At 44.6% G+C, this 17,291-nt stretch overlaps 2 protein-coding genes across 6 annotated transcripts in view; both read left to right on the top strand.

The window, feature by feature from the left end:
* PASK (PAS domain containing serine/threonine kinase) overlaps nt 1-15,423 on the top strand; it is a 16,196-nt gene extending 773 nt beyond the window's left edge. For 2 of the 5 annotated variants that reach the window (XM_015871064.2, XM_015871060.2), the window contains exons 2-17: nt 856-1,076; nt 1,993-2,163; nt 2,833-2,973; nt 3,510-3,644; nt 4,293-4,586; nt 4,942-5,104; nt 6,071-6,215; nt 7,315-8,540; nt 9,190-9,368; nt 10,054-10,221; nt 10,980-11,105; nt 11,432-11,566; nt 12,902-13,101; nt 13,645-13,778; nt 14,544-14,690; nt 14,874-15,423. In XM_015871064.2, the coding sequence (XP_015726550.1) occupies nt 2,146-2,163; nt 2,833-2,973; nt 3,510-3,644; nt 4,293-4,586; nt 4,942-5,104; nt 6,071-6,215; nt 7,315-8,540; nt 9,190-9,368; nt 10,054-10,221; nt 10,980-11,105; nt 11,432-11,566; nt 12,902-13,101; nt 13,645-13,778; nt 14,544-14,690; nt 14,874-15,073 (3,411 nt within the window). In that variant the 5' untranslated portion in view covers nt 856-1,076; nt 1,993-2,145 and the 3' untranslated portion in view covers nt 15,074-15,423. Of the gene's footprint in view, nt 1-855; nt 1,077-1,992; nt 2,164-2,832; nt 2,974-3,509; nt 3,645-4,292; nt 4,587-4,941; nt 5,105-5,575; nt 5,726-6,070; nt 6,216-7,314; nt 8,541-9,189; nt 9,369-10,053; nt 10,222-10,979; nt 11,106-11,431; nt 11,567-12,901; nt 13,102-13,644; nt 13,779-14,543; nt 14,691-14,873 lie in introns of those variants that run through there. The other 3 variants (XM_015871061.2, XM_032446690.1, XM_032446691.1) reach the window with 3 other exon arrangements.
* Nucleotides 15,424-15,496: 73 nt separating this feature from the next.
* MTERF4 (mitochondrial transcription termination factor 4) lies at nt 15,497-16,822 on the top strand. Its single transcript, XM_015871081.2, has 3 exons — nt 15,497-15,932; nt 16,033-16,217; nt 16,340-16,822. The coding sequence occupies exons 1-3, from the start codon at nt 15,527-15,529 to the stop codon at nt 16,751-16,753; spliced, it is 1,005 nt and encodes a 334-aa protein (XP_015726567.1). The 5' UTR covers nt 15,497-15,526; the 3' UTR covers nt 16,754-16,822.
* The last annotated feature ends 469 nt before the right edge of the window (nt 16,823-17,291 follow it).

Here is a 17,291-nt window from a genome sequence, read left to right as displayed (position 1 = left end):
CAGGCAGGGGGGTTGGAACTACATGATCCTTGAGGTCCCTTCCAACCTGGGTCATTCTGTGATTCTGTGTGTGTGTTCCCAGGCTGTCAGCGGCAGCGATGGGGAACCTTAGGGCCTTTCCTCCATCCCTCCCTCACACTGGTATCAACAGCATAAAGATTAGCTGGCAGCTGGATGAACATGAGCCTGTAGCCTGCCAAGGAGACCAATGGGAGCTCAATAGGGCGGCCAGCAGGTGACCGTGTGGAAGTGAAGTGTTGGTATTGGTAATGGTTGGACTAGATGATCTTCTAGGTCTTTTCCAACCTTGATAATTCTGTAATTCTGTAATTTGGTTGCTGATGTGATTTCCCACAGGAGCGTTCATTACACTCAGAACTTCTGGAAATCTCAGTACAATCACTTGCTATTGTGTGACATCAAGTGTTGGTGTGGGCTCTGGTATTTCAATGTCACGTCTTGTGTGTAGTTAATTAACTGGCTTCTGACTAACTGCAATTATATTTAATAATAGTTCCAATTTTAACTAGAGATCATTCAAAGCCTTTTAAACTCACGTGACTTAAGCAGAAGAACAGCTTGAATCGTCTGGTTGAGTTATTTGCACCCTGATAGTTTATCTTCTAACCTACAGATGGAGTTTAATTATCCCAATGGTTGTGACTCAAAAATGTTTATAATTGCAATTGTTTCTGTTGTCTTTAGTTTCATCAGTTTTATTTCCTTGTATTTTCTTAAAGTATAGAAGTGTGTATTTTAGGGTGTAATTACTTGACAATCAGAAAACTGATTTTTCATTAATTTCTCCTGTTGTAAACTATTACAAGAACACAGCTGATCTGTTTGTTCTCACAGGGGAGAAATGGAGCTCGTACTGCCTTCATTCACTGGCAGCTCATAATGTTTGTGCCAGCAAAACTGGCAACTCTTGGACTCAAAGGGACTCTTCTCTTTCCATATCTATTGGAAGTTCTTGCTCTTCTGTGCATGCCCATGCCCTGGAGGAATCCAGCCAGCACTTCCTGACCCGCAATCCCAACCAGGCCATCTTCACTGTGGATGTCACCACAACAGAGGTATCTGCAGCTGTGATTACTAAACTGTAGCACGTGTAACTGATGATATGTTATACTTGTATCTTTAGGCAATTGGAGTGTCCTGACGGTGTTTTATAATTTGCTTAGTAATTTTCTGAAGACTGGCAATGCGTGTATTTTTTTTATTGCACGTTGTAGTTGGCGAATTTTACATAACCAATTAGAAGCAATTATTTCAGATGGAAAGGGACTGAAGAAGAATGCAGCTACGGTGTAGCATAAGGGAAGAAAGGAAAAGCTGAACGTGCTTCAGGCATTTAGTCTAGAAAATAGCAGCCCAGGGGTAATTTTATGGCAGCATGACATCTCCATCTGCCCCACTTAACATGCTTTTTGCACTGGGAGATGGAGATTTCTCTGTTTCTGTCCTGACAGAGACCAGAGTATAAAACTAAAGGCCAACAGCTGTAAAGAGCTGAGGCACTTATAGCTGGAGCTGACAGTTTGAGATTTCCCATACTAAAGAGACTTGATCTTAACTTCATCTTTAACAGGGGCTTAAGCATGGCAATGATTTATGTGATTGCTGCATGCCTTTAGGAGTGGATAAAACTCTATGGCCTGCCTCAGCTTTGCTTGCAAGCACAACTTTGTAGCTTTGCCTCTGTGGGTATAATTCACAAGGGTGGAGGAGTTAGGTAGTTAAAAGTGAGCAGGAAACCTAAAAGGAAAGCCATGTTTCAAACACTCTCCACCAAGAAGACACTTGGGCAATGGATGTCTTAGAATAAGGAGCTGAAGTGAATAGTTTTCCAAGACTTCAGTTTGAAAGGACTGCTGCATTTCCAATGGAAGGAAGTGTCATTATAAGATACTAAAATAACAACCTAAGGAGTTGATCATCTATAAATGAAACTTTGAGCTTTTATTCTTTGTTTCCTTTCTTCTTTTCTAGATTCTAGTGGCTAATGACAAAGCTTGCAAGCTGCTTGGGTGCAGCAGTCAGGAGCTCATTGGTCAAAAGCTGTCCCACTTCGTATCCAAATGCAACCAAGAGACATGGGAAGCTGTGGAAGATGAGTATTTAGAAACTGATGAATGTTCACCAATGGTTTCAGGAACAGTGGTATGTGAAATGTTTGAGTAAATATCCCTCGCTGTATATAATATTTGTGGGGTTTAGGGTGGTTTTGGTGCGTTTTTTTTGTCAGTTTGAGTATAATTTCCTGATGTAGTGAACTTAGTGGGCATTCAGTAACTAAGCCATCTGTCAGGCTGTTCTGTTTAAAAGTTTGCAGACATGGGTGTTTAAAGGGTAAAAGATGCTTTGGAAGGCATGCGCATGAGCTTTCCAGCTGCTAACAGGTATAGTCATGATGACTTGACCAAATCAGAGCTTCAAGGACATTTGATCTTCTCCCATAAGAAATTAAGCTGCTGCTCTTGCAGCTGAAAGTAAGAACTATATTACTAATGTGGAGTATTTGCTAGCATTGTGGGGCACCTCTGTAATGCTCTTTTCATTGAAAAGAGTGTTTTTGATCAACACGTTTATTATGATGATTGAAATTCTTTTGAGTCTTCATGAGGCTGTGAGAGAAGAAACAAAAACAACAACAGGGAATTAATTGCAGTCCTTATCAATTCTATATTAAAGGTGTTTCTCCCAATAGAAACAAATAAGCTGTCAATAAATAAGGTTTTCTAACAGCAAGGGACAGACTCTTGTTCAAAGTCTTACAATATAACCACAGTCTTAGCAAATTTTAACTGCATCTCTAAATCCTGTGGAAAGGTGGATGTTATCAACCATCTCAAAGAGAAGATCCCTGTCTCGGTGTGGCTGAGGCGAATAAGAATCAAGGACAACCAGCGCTGTGTGGTTCTGCTGGAGCCAGTGGAAAGACTTTCGGCTTTTGTTTCCTTCAGGGCTGATGTGAGTGTTTTCCTAATGATCAAATGAGACAGCAGTTTCTGACAGTTTGTGTGCAAATTAAACATGGCTGAGAACTGGTGAGCCCATCATTACTTGTGAACACAAAGTGTGTGCGTAGCACTGCTTGAACTTGGGACTGGATGGGCAGGATCTGTGCCTGTTTTTCCCATGAGTCTCACCTTGACATTCAACAAGTCATAATCCCCCAACCTTCCTCCATGACAGTCTTAGACTTGACTTGTGGTGGTTTGGCAGGTGGTTGATACTGACCACAGGGATACCCTTGTGAGGGGATCTCCTTGCTGAGGGGAAGTTCCATGAGGAATCCTGGCCTTCCCTGCTTGCTTCTGTGACATGCTAATGTCGGAGCATTGCATTATGCCTTGCCTGCTTTTATACTGAGTTAGTTGTATTCCTGAAGGGACAGCAGAATGAGACCTGCTGTTTGATAAGATGCTTGCAGAAACTGTTAAAGGTTTGAGTGGACTGTGACTAAAATGCTGACTTAAAACAATGCTGTATATTTTCTTGTCAAGGGAGGCGTTACATCATGTGACCTTCTTTTTGCCCATCTCCATGGCTACCCGACACTGGAAGAAGTAGTTGGACTCCACATAAAGGACCTGATTCCTGCTGTGCAGATCCCTCTTCTAGGCAAAAAAATCCCAAAGGTATATTATAAGTGCCAACCGCTTTCTTCCCTGTCCTTTCCTTCTGGGTTGCAGGTGCATGGTGGTTTCCATCCTTATGTAACAGATAAAAGCCTTTTTAGAGAGAAGCACAAATTCTGTGAAAAGGGTCTGATGCTTATTTATGGAGCTGTCAGCAGGGTATTTTTGATCTAGAAATGAGTCCAGTCCCTGATCTGTCACTGTACAGTCTATCTCAGTGAAAGATGATGTCTGCAATCCATCAGAAGGCTGGCTTTTAAGAGAACATGCTATCTGAATCAGCTCCCTGATATTCCTACGAATTCTTAAGCCAATTTCAAACATGTCTGTCTGAGGGGTAAGAATCTAAAGAATATCCAGGTCTTGCAAATGTCATGAAAACAGGCAGCTGGATAATTGAAAGAGGCCTTAGTAATGCCTCATTTGCTGAAAAGCTGCAGCATGGACTTTCCTGCTCTTTGCTGTCAGGATATTTATGCTGCAGGAGTTCATCTCAGGCTTCCACATCCTTAGAAAATCAGACTTTGTTCATTTTGATATTCACTGGATCTGTTTGCTTTTATTTTTCTGCTCCTTTTTCCTGTGAACATTGAATTAATTAGGGTTTTTCTGTTTGTTTGGTTTTTTTTCTTCTCCCCTCTAATCTAGAACCTGAAGGTTCAGAGAGCTGTAGGTCGATCCAGAGAGGGTAATGTGTTTCCTCTTACTTTAAAACTACAAGTTAGCGTTCTGGAGGAGGACCAAGTGGCATCACAGAACAATGGTGCTCTACAGACAGGAAGAGAAATCTCTTTCCCAGACTATCATTACACTGCTGCAGTTGAAGTTTTCTCTACCATCAGCGGTCTTATTACTGTACACTCAGATGGAACCATCCAGTGCATCAAGGATAGTTTTGCTTTAACACTGTTTGGCTATGAGAAGAAAGAACTCCTGGGGAAGGTAAGATGGTAATATTAATGGTCCTCTGATCAAATGAGTGCTGTGTCTGGCAGTGAATCCATTAGAGTTTTAAGGTCATCTTTTGTACTATTTCTGTCTGTCACAAAGCTGCACACATGTGTTGAGCAAGGGACACGTGGGATGGTACAGAAATTATCTTGCTGTATTTAAATCTTGCCTCATAGAGGAGCTGGCTGGAGCCCAAAGCAATCTGTACAATTACACATTCTCCACCAGTGATGTGGACTGTGTTTGCATGGCTGTCCATGAGAATCAGGTCTACGGTTACTGCTAGCATTTGCCCCAAGTCTGTGAGAGCCTCTTTAGCTTTGTAAGGTTTCATTCTGTGTTTTAGAACATAACGTTCCTGATCCCTGGTTTCTATAACAACATGGAGAGAAGCAATGACTGCTCCTTGCCATTACTCCCTCTTGATGACTCTCTGGGGACAGAAAGTGAGTGCTCCTTTGAAGACATTTATGCCTGCCATACAACTGGTTCTGGTTGCCGTAGCAAAGGTAAAATCAGTAGAGGAGAGAGATTTTTTTTCATATGAAAATAGGAATGTGCTTTGTAAAAGCATTTTACCTCTATGCGCTTCTTAAGCTGGATTTCTGCCATAACCCAAGGTGAACAGAATTGTTATGTAAGGTTTTGCTTCTCTCTCTGTTGCTGAGATGAAACTGAATATCCAAGGCAGAAATTGTTCTGTTAATAGAGAATGCTTTGTATGTACTGAATGTTTCTTTCTCCTCTGTCTTATTTTCTTTTTTTTCCCCCACCTTAAAAATCTGCAGCAGCATTGGAGCCAATGCACAGCTGGTACTGGAACAAAGAAGAGTTGGTAGCAGTGTGCAGATTCCTAAGTAACTATTTGGTGAAGCCGTGCTTCTAATCTGGAAGTCATTTTTTTTTGCTGAGGAGACTATTTTGACACTGAGCCTTTATGAAGAGCTGCGATTGTTCCAGGTTCTAATCCAGGGTAGTTCACTCATTACCTTCTGCAGCAGCGGTACCTGGTTTACTTTGTCTTGTGACTGTTTTTCTCTTTTGACCTCCTGTCACTGAGGAAGGAAGTTCTTACCTTATTCTTTCACTTAGACACGCTTGGACTATTTCTTTTTCATCCTGCAACTTCAGTGAGTTATAAACCTTTTCATTTTGAATGTTTGAATTGGGAAGCATGTGTGTGTTTAGGCCCTTCTTTCTTTTTCTTCTCTAATACCTGTGCAAGGAAGGTGAATTTAGAGCCTTGAAACACGTTGGTTCCTGGATAGGATGATTTCTCAGTCCAAACTTGACTAAAATGCTCGACTGCCTTACCTGAATTGACTCTTCTATACTCAATTCCTTAGGGACCTGTGCAGTTTAAAGTTGTTTTTTTTAAGTCACCATAGCTACTGAAGCATAAAAACAAAAGGCTGTATTGCTATGGTTTTATTTCTTGTCTGTTATGGGTGGCAACTTTTTGTCTGCATCTTTAGGCAACCTGCTGTCAAGAGATGAAGAGCAGAAATTGGAGAGCAGACACAGAGAAGCCAGGCTGCTACATGGTGAGACAAAGCAGAATGGGAGCAGCTTCTTATCTATTCCCTCATCTCCTGAAGTAGCAGCCATACTTTCAACTCGGTAGGCATCTTATGGACCATCATTTCACTTTGAAAATAGCAAGAACTGGAGTGATAACTACAAGCAAAAATCTGAGATTCTGAGAACTGTTTGCAAGTCAGGCTGAGCTTTGCTTACCTCAGATTTTTATTGAGATCTGTATGTTGTACTGATAAAGTTTTGGAATTCACCCCCTAATGGGTACCAAGTGTTTAATCACAGGCCATCAAAGGTAATTATGCCCTATATTGCTAGATATGAAACAATGGATGGTTATTTCCATCTGTGGTATCAACTAGCTGGTGTTGCACTGAGGCTGGGTTACCTGGAATGGGATCTAAGCATTATTCCTTCTGGAGGTTGGCGTTGCTGTCAGGCTGCCCATTAAAGCATGAGACTGTGTTTCTAGAGAGCAGACATCTTTATTGCATCTTTCTAGGTCTTTCCTTTGACAATGTTAGGACTTCTGTGCAAGACTCTGTCTGTATGATGCACACAGTTTTGCTTAAGAGAAGTTTTAAACCTTCCACATCAACAATTCCAATGCTCAAAAGTCATTTGCTGCCTTTTTAATGTACATTTAATGTAATGATTCAGCACAGTTCTCGTCCCTTTTTAAACAGGTTGATAATCTGTTAGCTTCCTTGTGCTGTCCTTTATGTCTCTATCACAGATGGGTTATGGTTGCTTTACTACATGGGTGGTTTTTCTATTCTGCATCTTTGCTGATATAAATATTTATAAAATACTTTGTGCCTTGAGCTTCAGTGAACCGTGGTTAAAATGGCTGGAAGCACCACAGGGATCTTCTGTCCTCAGTACCTGACATGTGCAGCCAAGTGCTGGTTTTTTGTTTTGACCTAAGGAATACATTTGGAAATTAGTCTAGAGAAAGGATTAATCCCCAAGTAAAGATCAAGTGTACCTATCCTAATCTGGTGGAAATGGGATTTGTTATGACAAGAGCTTTTTTGCCTTTCTCTTTTAAATTAAAACTAATCTTTAAAAAATGGGTCAGGCTTTAAGTAATGGACATACTAATGGAAGAGTGGGTAGGATGTAAGTGACTGTTTTATCTATTTGTCATCATGATATCACTAATAACTTGGAATCCTTGCAGTGAAGACAACATTGTGGCTGATGGGCTGTCAGCCCACTGTGGAGAGCCTTGTGAAACCCAGCCTGACAGAATCAGAGCACTGGAACACTGCGGAGTGATGGAAAATGCAGGATCATGTAATCCTCCAGAAACGCACCCTGAATGGGTATCTCCTCTGTCATCTGCTTCAGAGCAGCTGGATTTAGATCAGAACATAAAGACACCATTAAGAAGTGACCACAGTGCTGCATCTGGTACCTCTGAGACTGGGAATGCCAGCGAGAATGTTTTCTTGCTTAATGAATTACACATTCATCATCAAGACCCAAAAGAATTAAATTGTCAGCAGGTCTCTAGGTTGCCATATGAAATGCTGAAGGATCAGCACTCCACCAGTGCTCAGGGACAATCTTCTTCAGCAAACATTTCTTCTAGCCCAGCAGATGAGCTAGATACTGCATCCAATGGAGTGAGTAAGCCACCTTCTTGTTTTCATTGTAACTCACCTGGAACACCAAAGACAAATGAACCACGACCTGGGACAGCACTAGGCCGTGCACAAGAATTTCAGAGTCATGTGGTTAGAGGACAGTTGACAAAAACTAGCTTCATGTGTGATGGAAAGCATTCCAGTCTTGAGCACGCTGTTGCTGAAAGCAGCTTGCTAGAAGATGCACGTTTCGTTGCAAATGGAACAAATAGTATCTATGTCTGCTCAGGAAATACAATGCATTGCACTGGTTCTGCTTTGAGAGCTGCCCCAACCTTCAGGACTGTGAAACAAACTGACACTGAGCTGAACTGTATTTGCTCTGATCTCAAGGAACTGGATCTGAACACTGGTGTCTTTTCTAATACAGTGAGCTCAGCTGCAGGCAGTATGTTAACTCAGAGTGGTTCTTCTTCAGCGGAGCAGCTGTTAAATGGCGTTGCCATAAGAGGTGGTTCTGGGTGTCTGCCTTCACAAAAGCATTTGGAAAACCCTGAACAATCCTCCAAAGTGTTTATTGAGAAGTCTGAAACTCTTACAGAGGCTGTGGGGGATAATGTCAACAGAAACATATTGAAAAGTAAAGGAAATCCTGAAGAAGACTGTCAGTTGCATGGGCAGGAAAGCATGGAAATAAAAGTAACATCTACCCCTGTGAAACAAGAAGGAAGACCAAATCATGCAGCTCCTTTCAGCACAGAGATTCTGGAAGGCAGCTACAGTGGGAGCTGCACTCACAGAGATGGTTCACAATTAAGTAAGTTGCACCTGTCTCTCCTCTTCCCAGAACTCTTACTGGGACACTGTCCTCATCCCACATCTTTGTTGAAGGCAACCAGCTCTGGCTTAGAAGCCTGCAATGAAGAAGGAAGCTGTAGCTTCTAAAAGGATGTCTAGTACTTGAGTCTGTGTGGAGAGCTTTGGTGAATAGCAGGTGATTGCTGTGAGACTCAGACTGACTGAACTGTCAGAAATATTCTTAAACACTGATAACTGATTTTGAACAGAAAATCTAAATTCCTTTGGAAATATACATATGTGTGTATGTATATATATATATATATATATATAATGAAGTGTGCTTCATTTACTCATTCAGCAGCACTTAGTGCTTGTATAAAAACTGGAATTTTAATGTCATTTGGAATAACAATAAGAAATGAACAATCCCAATTGGACACTGATGAAAATTTCTGCCAAAGAGTGGAATGGGATGCTGTGGAGGTAACCCCCTACATATCTCTAAATAGCTGTGCTTTTGTCCTTGGTGATTCCTTCCTAAGCAGGTGTTCTCCCAAAAGTAACAAAGAAAATGGAGAAATTCAATTTAAGAATTCAGAATTTCATCCTAAGCTTCTTTGATTCTAACTTTTGATACCACCATTTTAACCTCCTTGTTTCTATAGGCATATTCTTTGAAGTAAAACGCGTGGAGCTGCAGGACCCTGCTGTGCTTTTCTGTGTCTGGGTAGTGAAAGACCTGCAGATCCAGAAAGAAGCAGTGGCGAAGACTCAGCTTTTGCTTTCCAGTCTAGCAAGCTCGACCCAGTCTGATCTAGATCTTTCCACACAGAGTCTTGGAGAAGTAAGAAACCTGGCCATTTCATGACACTGAGCTGAAGCTAAAGTTGAAAAGTTCAAATATCATTAGGGCAGGATGGATGTATTGCTTTTTCCTGGTTTTCCTCTTTCTATATATAAAAAAATCCATTGGTCCTGTGAAAACAACATATTATTTACAACATTTCTGGCTGTGTGTGTTTGGCTTAGCGTAGTTATCTTTCCAGCCTGATGAGTAGCAGCACCTGATGTTAAATTTATTCTCAGGCTGGTTTAAGTACACCTACAATCGATGTTTACATCAGCGTGGTGAGATTAATTTTAAAATCAATGTGATCCTGCAGTTACAGGTAGGAAGGCCCGTGGTGTTTCTTTGCTATAGATTTTATTGAGGTATTAAGAGGACGTGCCTTGAATTTGTTCTCTCCTGATATCTGTTAAGAGAGAAATCCATGGAACTAAACAGATGCCTTATCAGAAAGCCTGGTAAACACGGGTAATTAAGTATCTTTTATATAGATACATAGTTTATGTAGAGGTTACTGAGGCAAATACAAATCGCCAAATACATAGAGCTTGAAGCAGTACCTTTTATTTCTTTCCATTTAAATGTGTTGTTTCCTATCAGTATTTACTTTGGTAACCGTTACTTTGTGCCTTGCTCAGATCATCTTCTTGCTAATGTTCTTTGTTTTTTTATCTGTACCCAGGCCATCAAATCATCTTCACTCTCTGAGAATTCCCAAAGAGCTGAAGAGCTTGGAAGATTAAGGGCTTGTGAGGGAGAGTATGCCAAATATTATGACACTCTCAGCCTCGTTGGCAGAGGATCTTTTGGCTTTGTCTGGACTGCCAGGAGCAAGAAAAATCATCAGGAGGTTAAACGTTTCCTTTAAATATTGAAATGTAATTATTTAGGATGTAAATGGAAAGGTTAGTGTCCACATAATGTCAGAGCAACGCTTTCAGAAGCTGCTATTTGATAGTTCAGGACTTCACTTTCTTTTGAATGCAAATATGAGATCACTAACCTTGTGAAGGCTGGACTGAAAAGTGTTCACATTATATCAATGTTAACAATGATGCATGTTACCCAAGGCAGCAGGTGCAGAGTGAGACTGGCCGTGTAGCCCTTTTAACTCCTTGAAAGAGCTTTACTTCAGGCTTAACAGGGTTACAAGTTCTAATCTAACCTTACTGAAGAGAATGACAAGCTCCAAAGTTTAGCATGTTGCAGCTCAAACATGTGGTTTCTTTATTGTGCAATAAGCATGTTGAAGTTATGGGGTCCTCTATAAGCAGAAGTATTTTGGGTGCTGAGAAGCAAAGCAAGCTGTAATGTTTCTCTGTGTGAATGTAAGTGCTTGTTTTCTTCTCTTTGCCCAAGCTCACCCCTGCTGTGAATGATAAGAGAGCTGGCCTCTAAGAGCCTTCGGAATTCAATTTTATTAGTAGTCAACTGGCATCTCAGACTAAATTAGTTTAAAGACATTTATAGGTGCCATAAGCAAAGCATACTGGCTTACTTCTGTCCTTGAAGTTAAATGATTCACTAACATTTTTCTTGGAAGTTAACATACCAAACACTTAAAGTTTTGCTCTTGCAAACAATACTGAAATGTTGTTTTCTGTGCAGGCTGTTGTGAAGTTCATCTGGAAGGAGAGGGTGCTTGAGGACTGCTGGGTAGATGATCCTGATGTGGGGAGAGTGACTCAAGAAATAGCAATCCTGTTGAAGCTGCAGCACCCCAATATCATTAAGGTACAGTAACTCAGAATAAATGCAGTTTGAACATGTAGTTCAGGTAGTTCCTTTGACTGATTAAGGCCTTATGTTCCTCTTCAGGAAATCAGGGATGTCTTGATTTCTGTTGTTAGGTTTCTCAATAAGAGAATTCCTCTGATTTTTCTAGTTCTACCCTCTTTTCAATGAACATTTTATACTCAGTGAAATGGGACTTATAAATGAGTTATGATGCACTTTGCTTAAATCTCCAGAGGGAAGTTAGTGTTTCTTTAACTCAAATCATAATTACAAAGGAAATTAGAGGGTGAAGCACACACAAATAACAAACTGTTTTTTATTAGGTGCTGGATGTGTTTGAAAATGAACGCTTCTTCCAGCTGGTGATGGAGAAGCACGGATCTGGTCTGGATCTCTTTACATTCATTGATAATCAGCCTGATTTGGATGAGCCATTAGCAAGCTATCTATTCAGACAGGTGAGAGCTGGGAATATACATTTGCTACATTCAGGGAAGAGATGGTTAAGGTAAGAGCCAGGATCCTATTTATCTCAAAAGCAGTAGTGGCTAAATCACAGTCGTGCTCTATACCTACAGAGCTTTTCTAAGTTATTCTGCAGGGTAGATTGCCAGCTGACAGAAATGCTACTCGCTCAGAAACCTGCCACAAATTTGCCTTTATGGGACCTTGCTTCCTATGAGGGTTTCCTACAGAGTAGAGCTGTCATCTGGTCCTTTCTGTAGCAACACACCCCCAACCTATGGGGTATCCATTAGCGTGGCAACTGCATCTCTGTGTCAGGAGAACACTGCTCACAACTTGCCAGTGCAGAATAACTCAAAGGAGCTCACTGTTGAACAGGAGCCTGCCTGAGAGCTGAGTTGTGCCTTATTTATTGTGTAGCTCCTAACCTAAGAGCAGTCATCAGGCTCTTGTGTTTTGGAGCAAATTTCCTGCTCCAAAGTATGCAGGAATTACTGTGCACATAGTAACCCACTGCAGTGCCCACCATCCCCTCACCTGGGATGCTGATGGAAGACAGTGGTTTAGTGCTGCACTTTGTGTCTACTGTGCAGCGTGTTCTCACAAATTGCACTGTTTCCTTTAGGCTTCTGATTGCTGAGCCCCATTCCTATACCACTCCCGAGTTTATAGGGGTGCTTTGTTACCTTGGACCTGCACACTATTGCTCTGCTGAAAGAGCTTTCTATTATGAATAGAAGCTTTATTCCCTCAACCCTCTGCTTTTGTCATTCAGATATGTTGTGGTATGGATCAAGATTGTCTCCAAGGTGATGTAATTCTGATGCTGTTCTTAATTATAGCACTGTTGCATGAATCGTGCAGCAAGAAGAATGGAGTTTAAGAGTAAGGATATTATTTATACTAAACTTCACTCCTGAGTGCTTTGTCATCCTGCAGTATTAAAGGCATCCAGTGTTATTCTTTCAGTGAAATGAAAGGACCAGCCAAACAGAGCTGGGATAAAAATAAAGTAACCAGCGGGACTGTAACAATAAGCTCTGATGTTTCTAACCAAAGCACTGTGTGATTATAGCATGCCATCTTCCTGCACATCTGTGTGAGGAAAGCAAGCTTTTCTAAGTCTCTCTCCCAAGAGCATTTCAACACCCACTGCAGCAGTGCTGACAGGCATCCCGGACTTTGTGTATGCTTACCAAAATGAGGATCTGTGCCTTTATACGGTGTCAAAGCAACCTAAGATGTGGCTGTGGTAGCTCTGATGCCATTTACATCACTTGGAAGGACATCTGTATGAGTTAACACATTGCTCTCTCTTCCTCTTTCAGCTTGTGTCAGCTGTTGGGTACCTCCACTGTAGAAACATCCTTCACAGAGATATCAAGGATGAGAACATTGTCATTGCTGAAGATTTCACAATTAAACTAGTGGACTTTGGTTCTGCTGCCTACCTGCAGCCTGGCAGACTGTTCTACACCTTCTGCGGGACAATTGAATACTGCTCACCAGAAGTACTGTCTGGCAAACCGTATGTCACCCTATGAAAAGCCCTTTTGTTGTAAATCACACCCCCACACAAACCCAACCCTGTGTGTGCAGGGCTGGATGGAAGCAGGCAGGGTGCTTTGCCCTTGGAACTCTGCTGGAGCATCTAATCACAGAAAACCAAAGTGAGACTTAGGGCACTACAGTGACACAAATTATTTGCAGAGGCTGAAATGCACGTGAAGTTGATTTTTATTAAGCCTGTCGATGAGTTTATGTATGTTATACGTTAGTTTACATCAACATCTTTCCTGCGACAGAGCTGAGTTCACAAACAAGCCTACAGTCGTCATTTCCAGCCTGGATGAGTTGTGCTGTGACTTGGTGTCCTTCCCTCGTCTCTCATAGTATGCACGTCAGCTTCCTAATTCTCCATACCCACCTCTCAACTAAAAGCTGCTCTTTTGGAGAGCTTGTATCAAGTTTTGTTTAAATATTTAGCAGTTTCAGGTTATGGTTACATTCCTTAGCACACAATTATGTTGTTGCATTTGGAACTCATGCAAGCTTGTGTATCTCTGTGTAGGTACCGCGGCCCTGAGCTGGAGATGTGGTCACTTGGTGTCACCCTTTATACCCTCGTATTTGGAGAGAATCCTTTCTGTGAGCTGGAAGAGGCCATGGCAGCTGTCCTGAATTTTCCTCGCCTTGTGTCCAAAGGTGACTTTTCTCCCATTTAAAGGAAAATACGAGCAGAGAAAAAAGGGGAAAACGGTTCCAAATGTCCTACGCAATGATTTAAAATGCTGTTTTCTGAAGCAGAGAAATTCTGCTCTGCAGTTCTCTATGCCTGCAATTCAGCTACTTACTGCCTGTCTTATTAGTTTCAAATTCCAGTCCTCCCACTTACAAAGATGATTCAATCTATTGTTTTGTCAGAATTCAGTGAGGTTTATGCTTGAGAAAAGCAGAACAAGGCCTGCTGGGAAGGCTGACTATAGGACATAATGTTCAGTCAATAGAGGCACTTGTCTAACTCTAATGCAAGATTTATCTCACTTGAACCAACTGTCAAGTGACAGAGTGTCACTCTGGGGATGTTTGATGATCATCTCTTAGGATATGATTTCTTAATGAATCGTATATCTTGACATCATAGGAAAAACTCATTGCCTCCTGCTTTGAGCTATAGGAAACCAGGTGTGCTGGGCTCCAAAGCAGTTTGTTAGGGCTGCCTCTGTGGCATTTGTTTCTCTGTCCTCGGGGTCAGAACTGCTCTCTGTTCTTTCTTACAACCCGGAAATCCCATCATCCCAGGAGCTGAGCACACGTAAGTGCTTGTGAATAGAGCTGCAATAGAACAGGATGGTACAAGAGATTAGCAGGGAGGATTTGTAATTGAGATCTGCGTTCTTTTGAATATTAATCATATCTTGCATTCCCAGCATGCCTAAAATCCAGGCTGAGCTGTTTGTCTCTTCCCAGATCTCATGAATCTGATGGTGGGGCTGCTGCACCCCGCTCCGGAGCAGCGCACAACTCTAGAGATGCTGGTGGAGGATCCTTGGCTGAAGCAGCCTGTGAATCTGGGTGATTACAGCTGGGAAGAGGTGTACGTCTCTGCTGGGGCAGGTGAGATGTTCTGAAGGCTTTTCCTCCCCCACCATGGGGAGGGTTTATAAGACAAGGTTTGCCTGTGGTTAGCAACGTGCTTTTACCCAAAGGCAATCTTTTGCTAACCACGTGTGCTTTGAACTTGACCCATTGACCAGTGGGGCCTACGGTTCATCCCTCGCTGTTGATCTTTCTTTCTAGACAGCAATGGATTGAGCAATGGTTCATACAGAGCCAGCCCCTCAGCTCCCGGTGTGTGCAGTGAGCCGTGCCTGAGCGCTCCCAGCTGTGTGTGCGCACATCGCCCCTGGGAAGGAGCTGCAGCCGGCAGGGGTCAGGGCTGGAGCCTGGGCAGTCGCTGCAGCCGCTCCCTGCAGCAGCCCCTGCCAGTGCAGCGCTGACTGCCTGGCTCTTTGTTTAGCCCCTGGTGTGCAGCTCTCACCCTGGTCCCTTTTGTGCCTCCTGTATGCAAACCCTGGTTGCTCAGTAGTGTAAGTTGTGACCCTTTTATACACTGCAGCCCAGGGTCTGCCCCTTGCTTGTGGCTCACAGCAGCTGTGTCAAAGCTGTGTCCAGCTGACAGGGTTGTAATTATTCTTACCTAGAATGGGTTTTTAAGCCGGGAGAGATTTGGGTTGGGGTTTTATTTTGTCTTCTTCTATTGTTTATAGCTCAGAATATATTTGTATTGGCTGTTTTTACTTTTATATGTAGTTTTACTCTTTCAGATAAAAAAAAAAAAGAAGAATAACCACGTGTACTGTGGTCCTGTTGGTTAACTGCGCCCTGGATGTGGCTGCGGGCAGCCTGTGCTGTTGGTGCAGGGTCACCAACACAGCAGTGGGTTGGAACTGATGGTCCCCTCCCCCTGTATTGAGGCGGCTGCGCGGTGCTGGGCTCCTCCCCGAGCCATGGCGGTTCGGCTGCTGGCTGTGCTGCGTATCGCCGCGCCCCGTGCCCTCGTCCCGGTGCTGGTCCCGTCCTCCCGGCCCCGCTGCTGCACGCCGGGCTCGGAGCAGGGCGATGCTGCGGAGCTGCTGGCCATGGGCTTCAGCCAGGCGCAGGCCCGGCGGCTCCTCCTGCTGCAGCCGGGGCTCGAGCCGCAGCGGCGGGTGGACACGGCGGCGCAGCTGCTGCTGCTGGGGCTGAGCGCGGAGGCCGCGCTGGGGCTGATGGAGCGGAGCCCGAAGCTGCTGCGGATGGGGAGCGCGCAGCTCAAGGAGCGCGCCGGGTACCTGCGGCGGCTGGGGCTGGAAGGAGGTAGGGCCGGGGATGGGAGGAGGCCGGGCCGGGAGCGCCCCGCTCAGCCCGTGTCCCCGCTCAGCCCATATCCCCGCTCAGCCCATATCCCCGCTCATAGCCCGGCTGCAGAGCTTGACGGGCCGCTGCCCCGAGGTGCTGACGCTGCCCCGGCGGAGGATGGAGGCGGTGGTGCGGCTGCTGCGGGAGCGGTGCCTGTTCACGGCCGAGCAGCTGGCGGAGCTGCTGCGGAGCTGCCCCCGCGTGCTGCTGGAGGAGCCGGGCCGCGTGCAGCTCCACTTCCAGGTGCGGGGCGGAGCGCCGGGGTTGCGGGCACGGCCCGGGCGGCGCTGAGCTCCGTGTGCCGCTGAGCTCCGTGTGCCGCTGAGCTCCGTGTGCCGCTGAGCTCCGTGTGCTTCCACGCGCAGTACGCGTACTTCAGGATGGGCGTCCGGCACAAGGAGATGGTGAAGGCCCGGCTGTTCTGCACGCCCTTCGCCGAGCTCAGGAACCGCCACATCTTCCTGGAGCGCCGGGGGCTGTACCGCACCCCGCACAAGGGGCAGAGCCAGAGCGACAACCCGGCGCTGCGGGACGTGCTGCGGCCGGACGACGGAGACTTCGTGGCCGGCACAGCCCGCGCAACAAGCCAGGAGTACGAGGTGTTCAAACGGCTGCTGGCACGGGAGGAGGAGGAGCAGGAGATGGAGGAGGAGGAGGATGAAGAGGAGGACGAAGAGGAAGAGGAGGGCAGTGCTGCACTGCACGCACATGGAGATGACAAGGACCTGCCCAGCACCGAGCCCTCCCGAGCTGCCCCGCGTCCCCCCCCAGCTCATTGACCAGCTGCTCCACACAATATAGCGTTTCTATAAAGTGTTTTTATTTATTTATTAAAAACAAAACAAAACTGAACAAAAAACAACCCCCCTCCCCCCCACTCCGAAAATAAAAACACCAACACCCACGGAACCCCAATAACTAATTTCTTTTAAAGACTAAGTTAAAACCTTTTGGCTGTGTTTCGTGCTGTGCTGGAGGCTGCTGTCTTAGCGCTGCAGGGAGGGCAGCTCCAGCGCAGGGCAGCAGAGGGGCCAGGCCCCGCTGTGGGGCACAGCCCAGCCTGCTCCGGATCCTTAAGCTCACAACCCCAGGGGCTGGTTTTCCAACGGGAGGATCCCATTGCGGCCACAGCCTTAGAGATAAACAAGGGCTCCACCTGCAAACCTGGTTCTCCCCATGGCAGAAGCATCCCCAGCGCTGCAGGGCACCCTGCTGCTTACCCAGCGCTCAGACAGGCACTGCAGGGCTGTCCCCCCTCCTGCCAGGGACACAACACTATGTAACTACGATATATCTCTGGTACGTATTAATTTATAA

This window comes from Coturnix japonica, chromosome 9 (genome assembly GCF_001577835.2).
Source record: "Coturnix japonica isolate 7356 chromosome 9, Coturnix japonica 2.1, whole genome shotgun sequence".
NCBI classification, from domain to species: Eukaryota; Metazoa; Chordata; class Aves; order Galliformes; family Phasianidae; genus Coturnix; species Coturnix japonica.
This window is presented reverse-complemented; position numbering and strand designations above follow the sequence as displayed.

What these genes read in the sequence shown, in the direction of transcription:
- MTERF4 (XM_015871081.2), top strand. Translation starts at nt 15,527, where the DNA reads ATGGTCCCCTCCCCCTGTATTGAGGCGGCTGCGCGGTGCTGGGCTCCT. An exon ending in GCGGCTGGGGCTGGAAGGAG is followed by an intron (nt 15,933 to 16,032) that starts GTAGGGCCGGGG and finishes CCCCGCTCATAG; the next exon opens with CCCGGCTGCAGAGCTTGACG. An exon ending in GCGTGCAGCTCCACTTCCAG is followed by an intron (nt 16,218 to 16,339) that starts GTGCGGGGCGGA and finishes TTCCACGCGCAG; the next exon opens with TACGCGTACTTCAGGATGGG.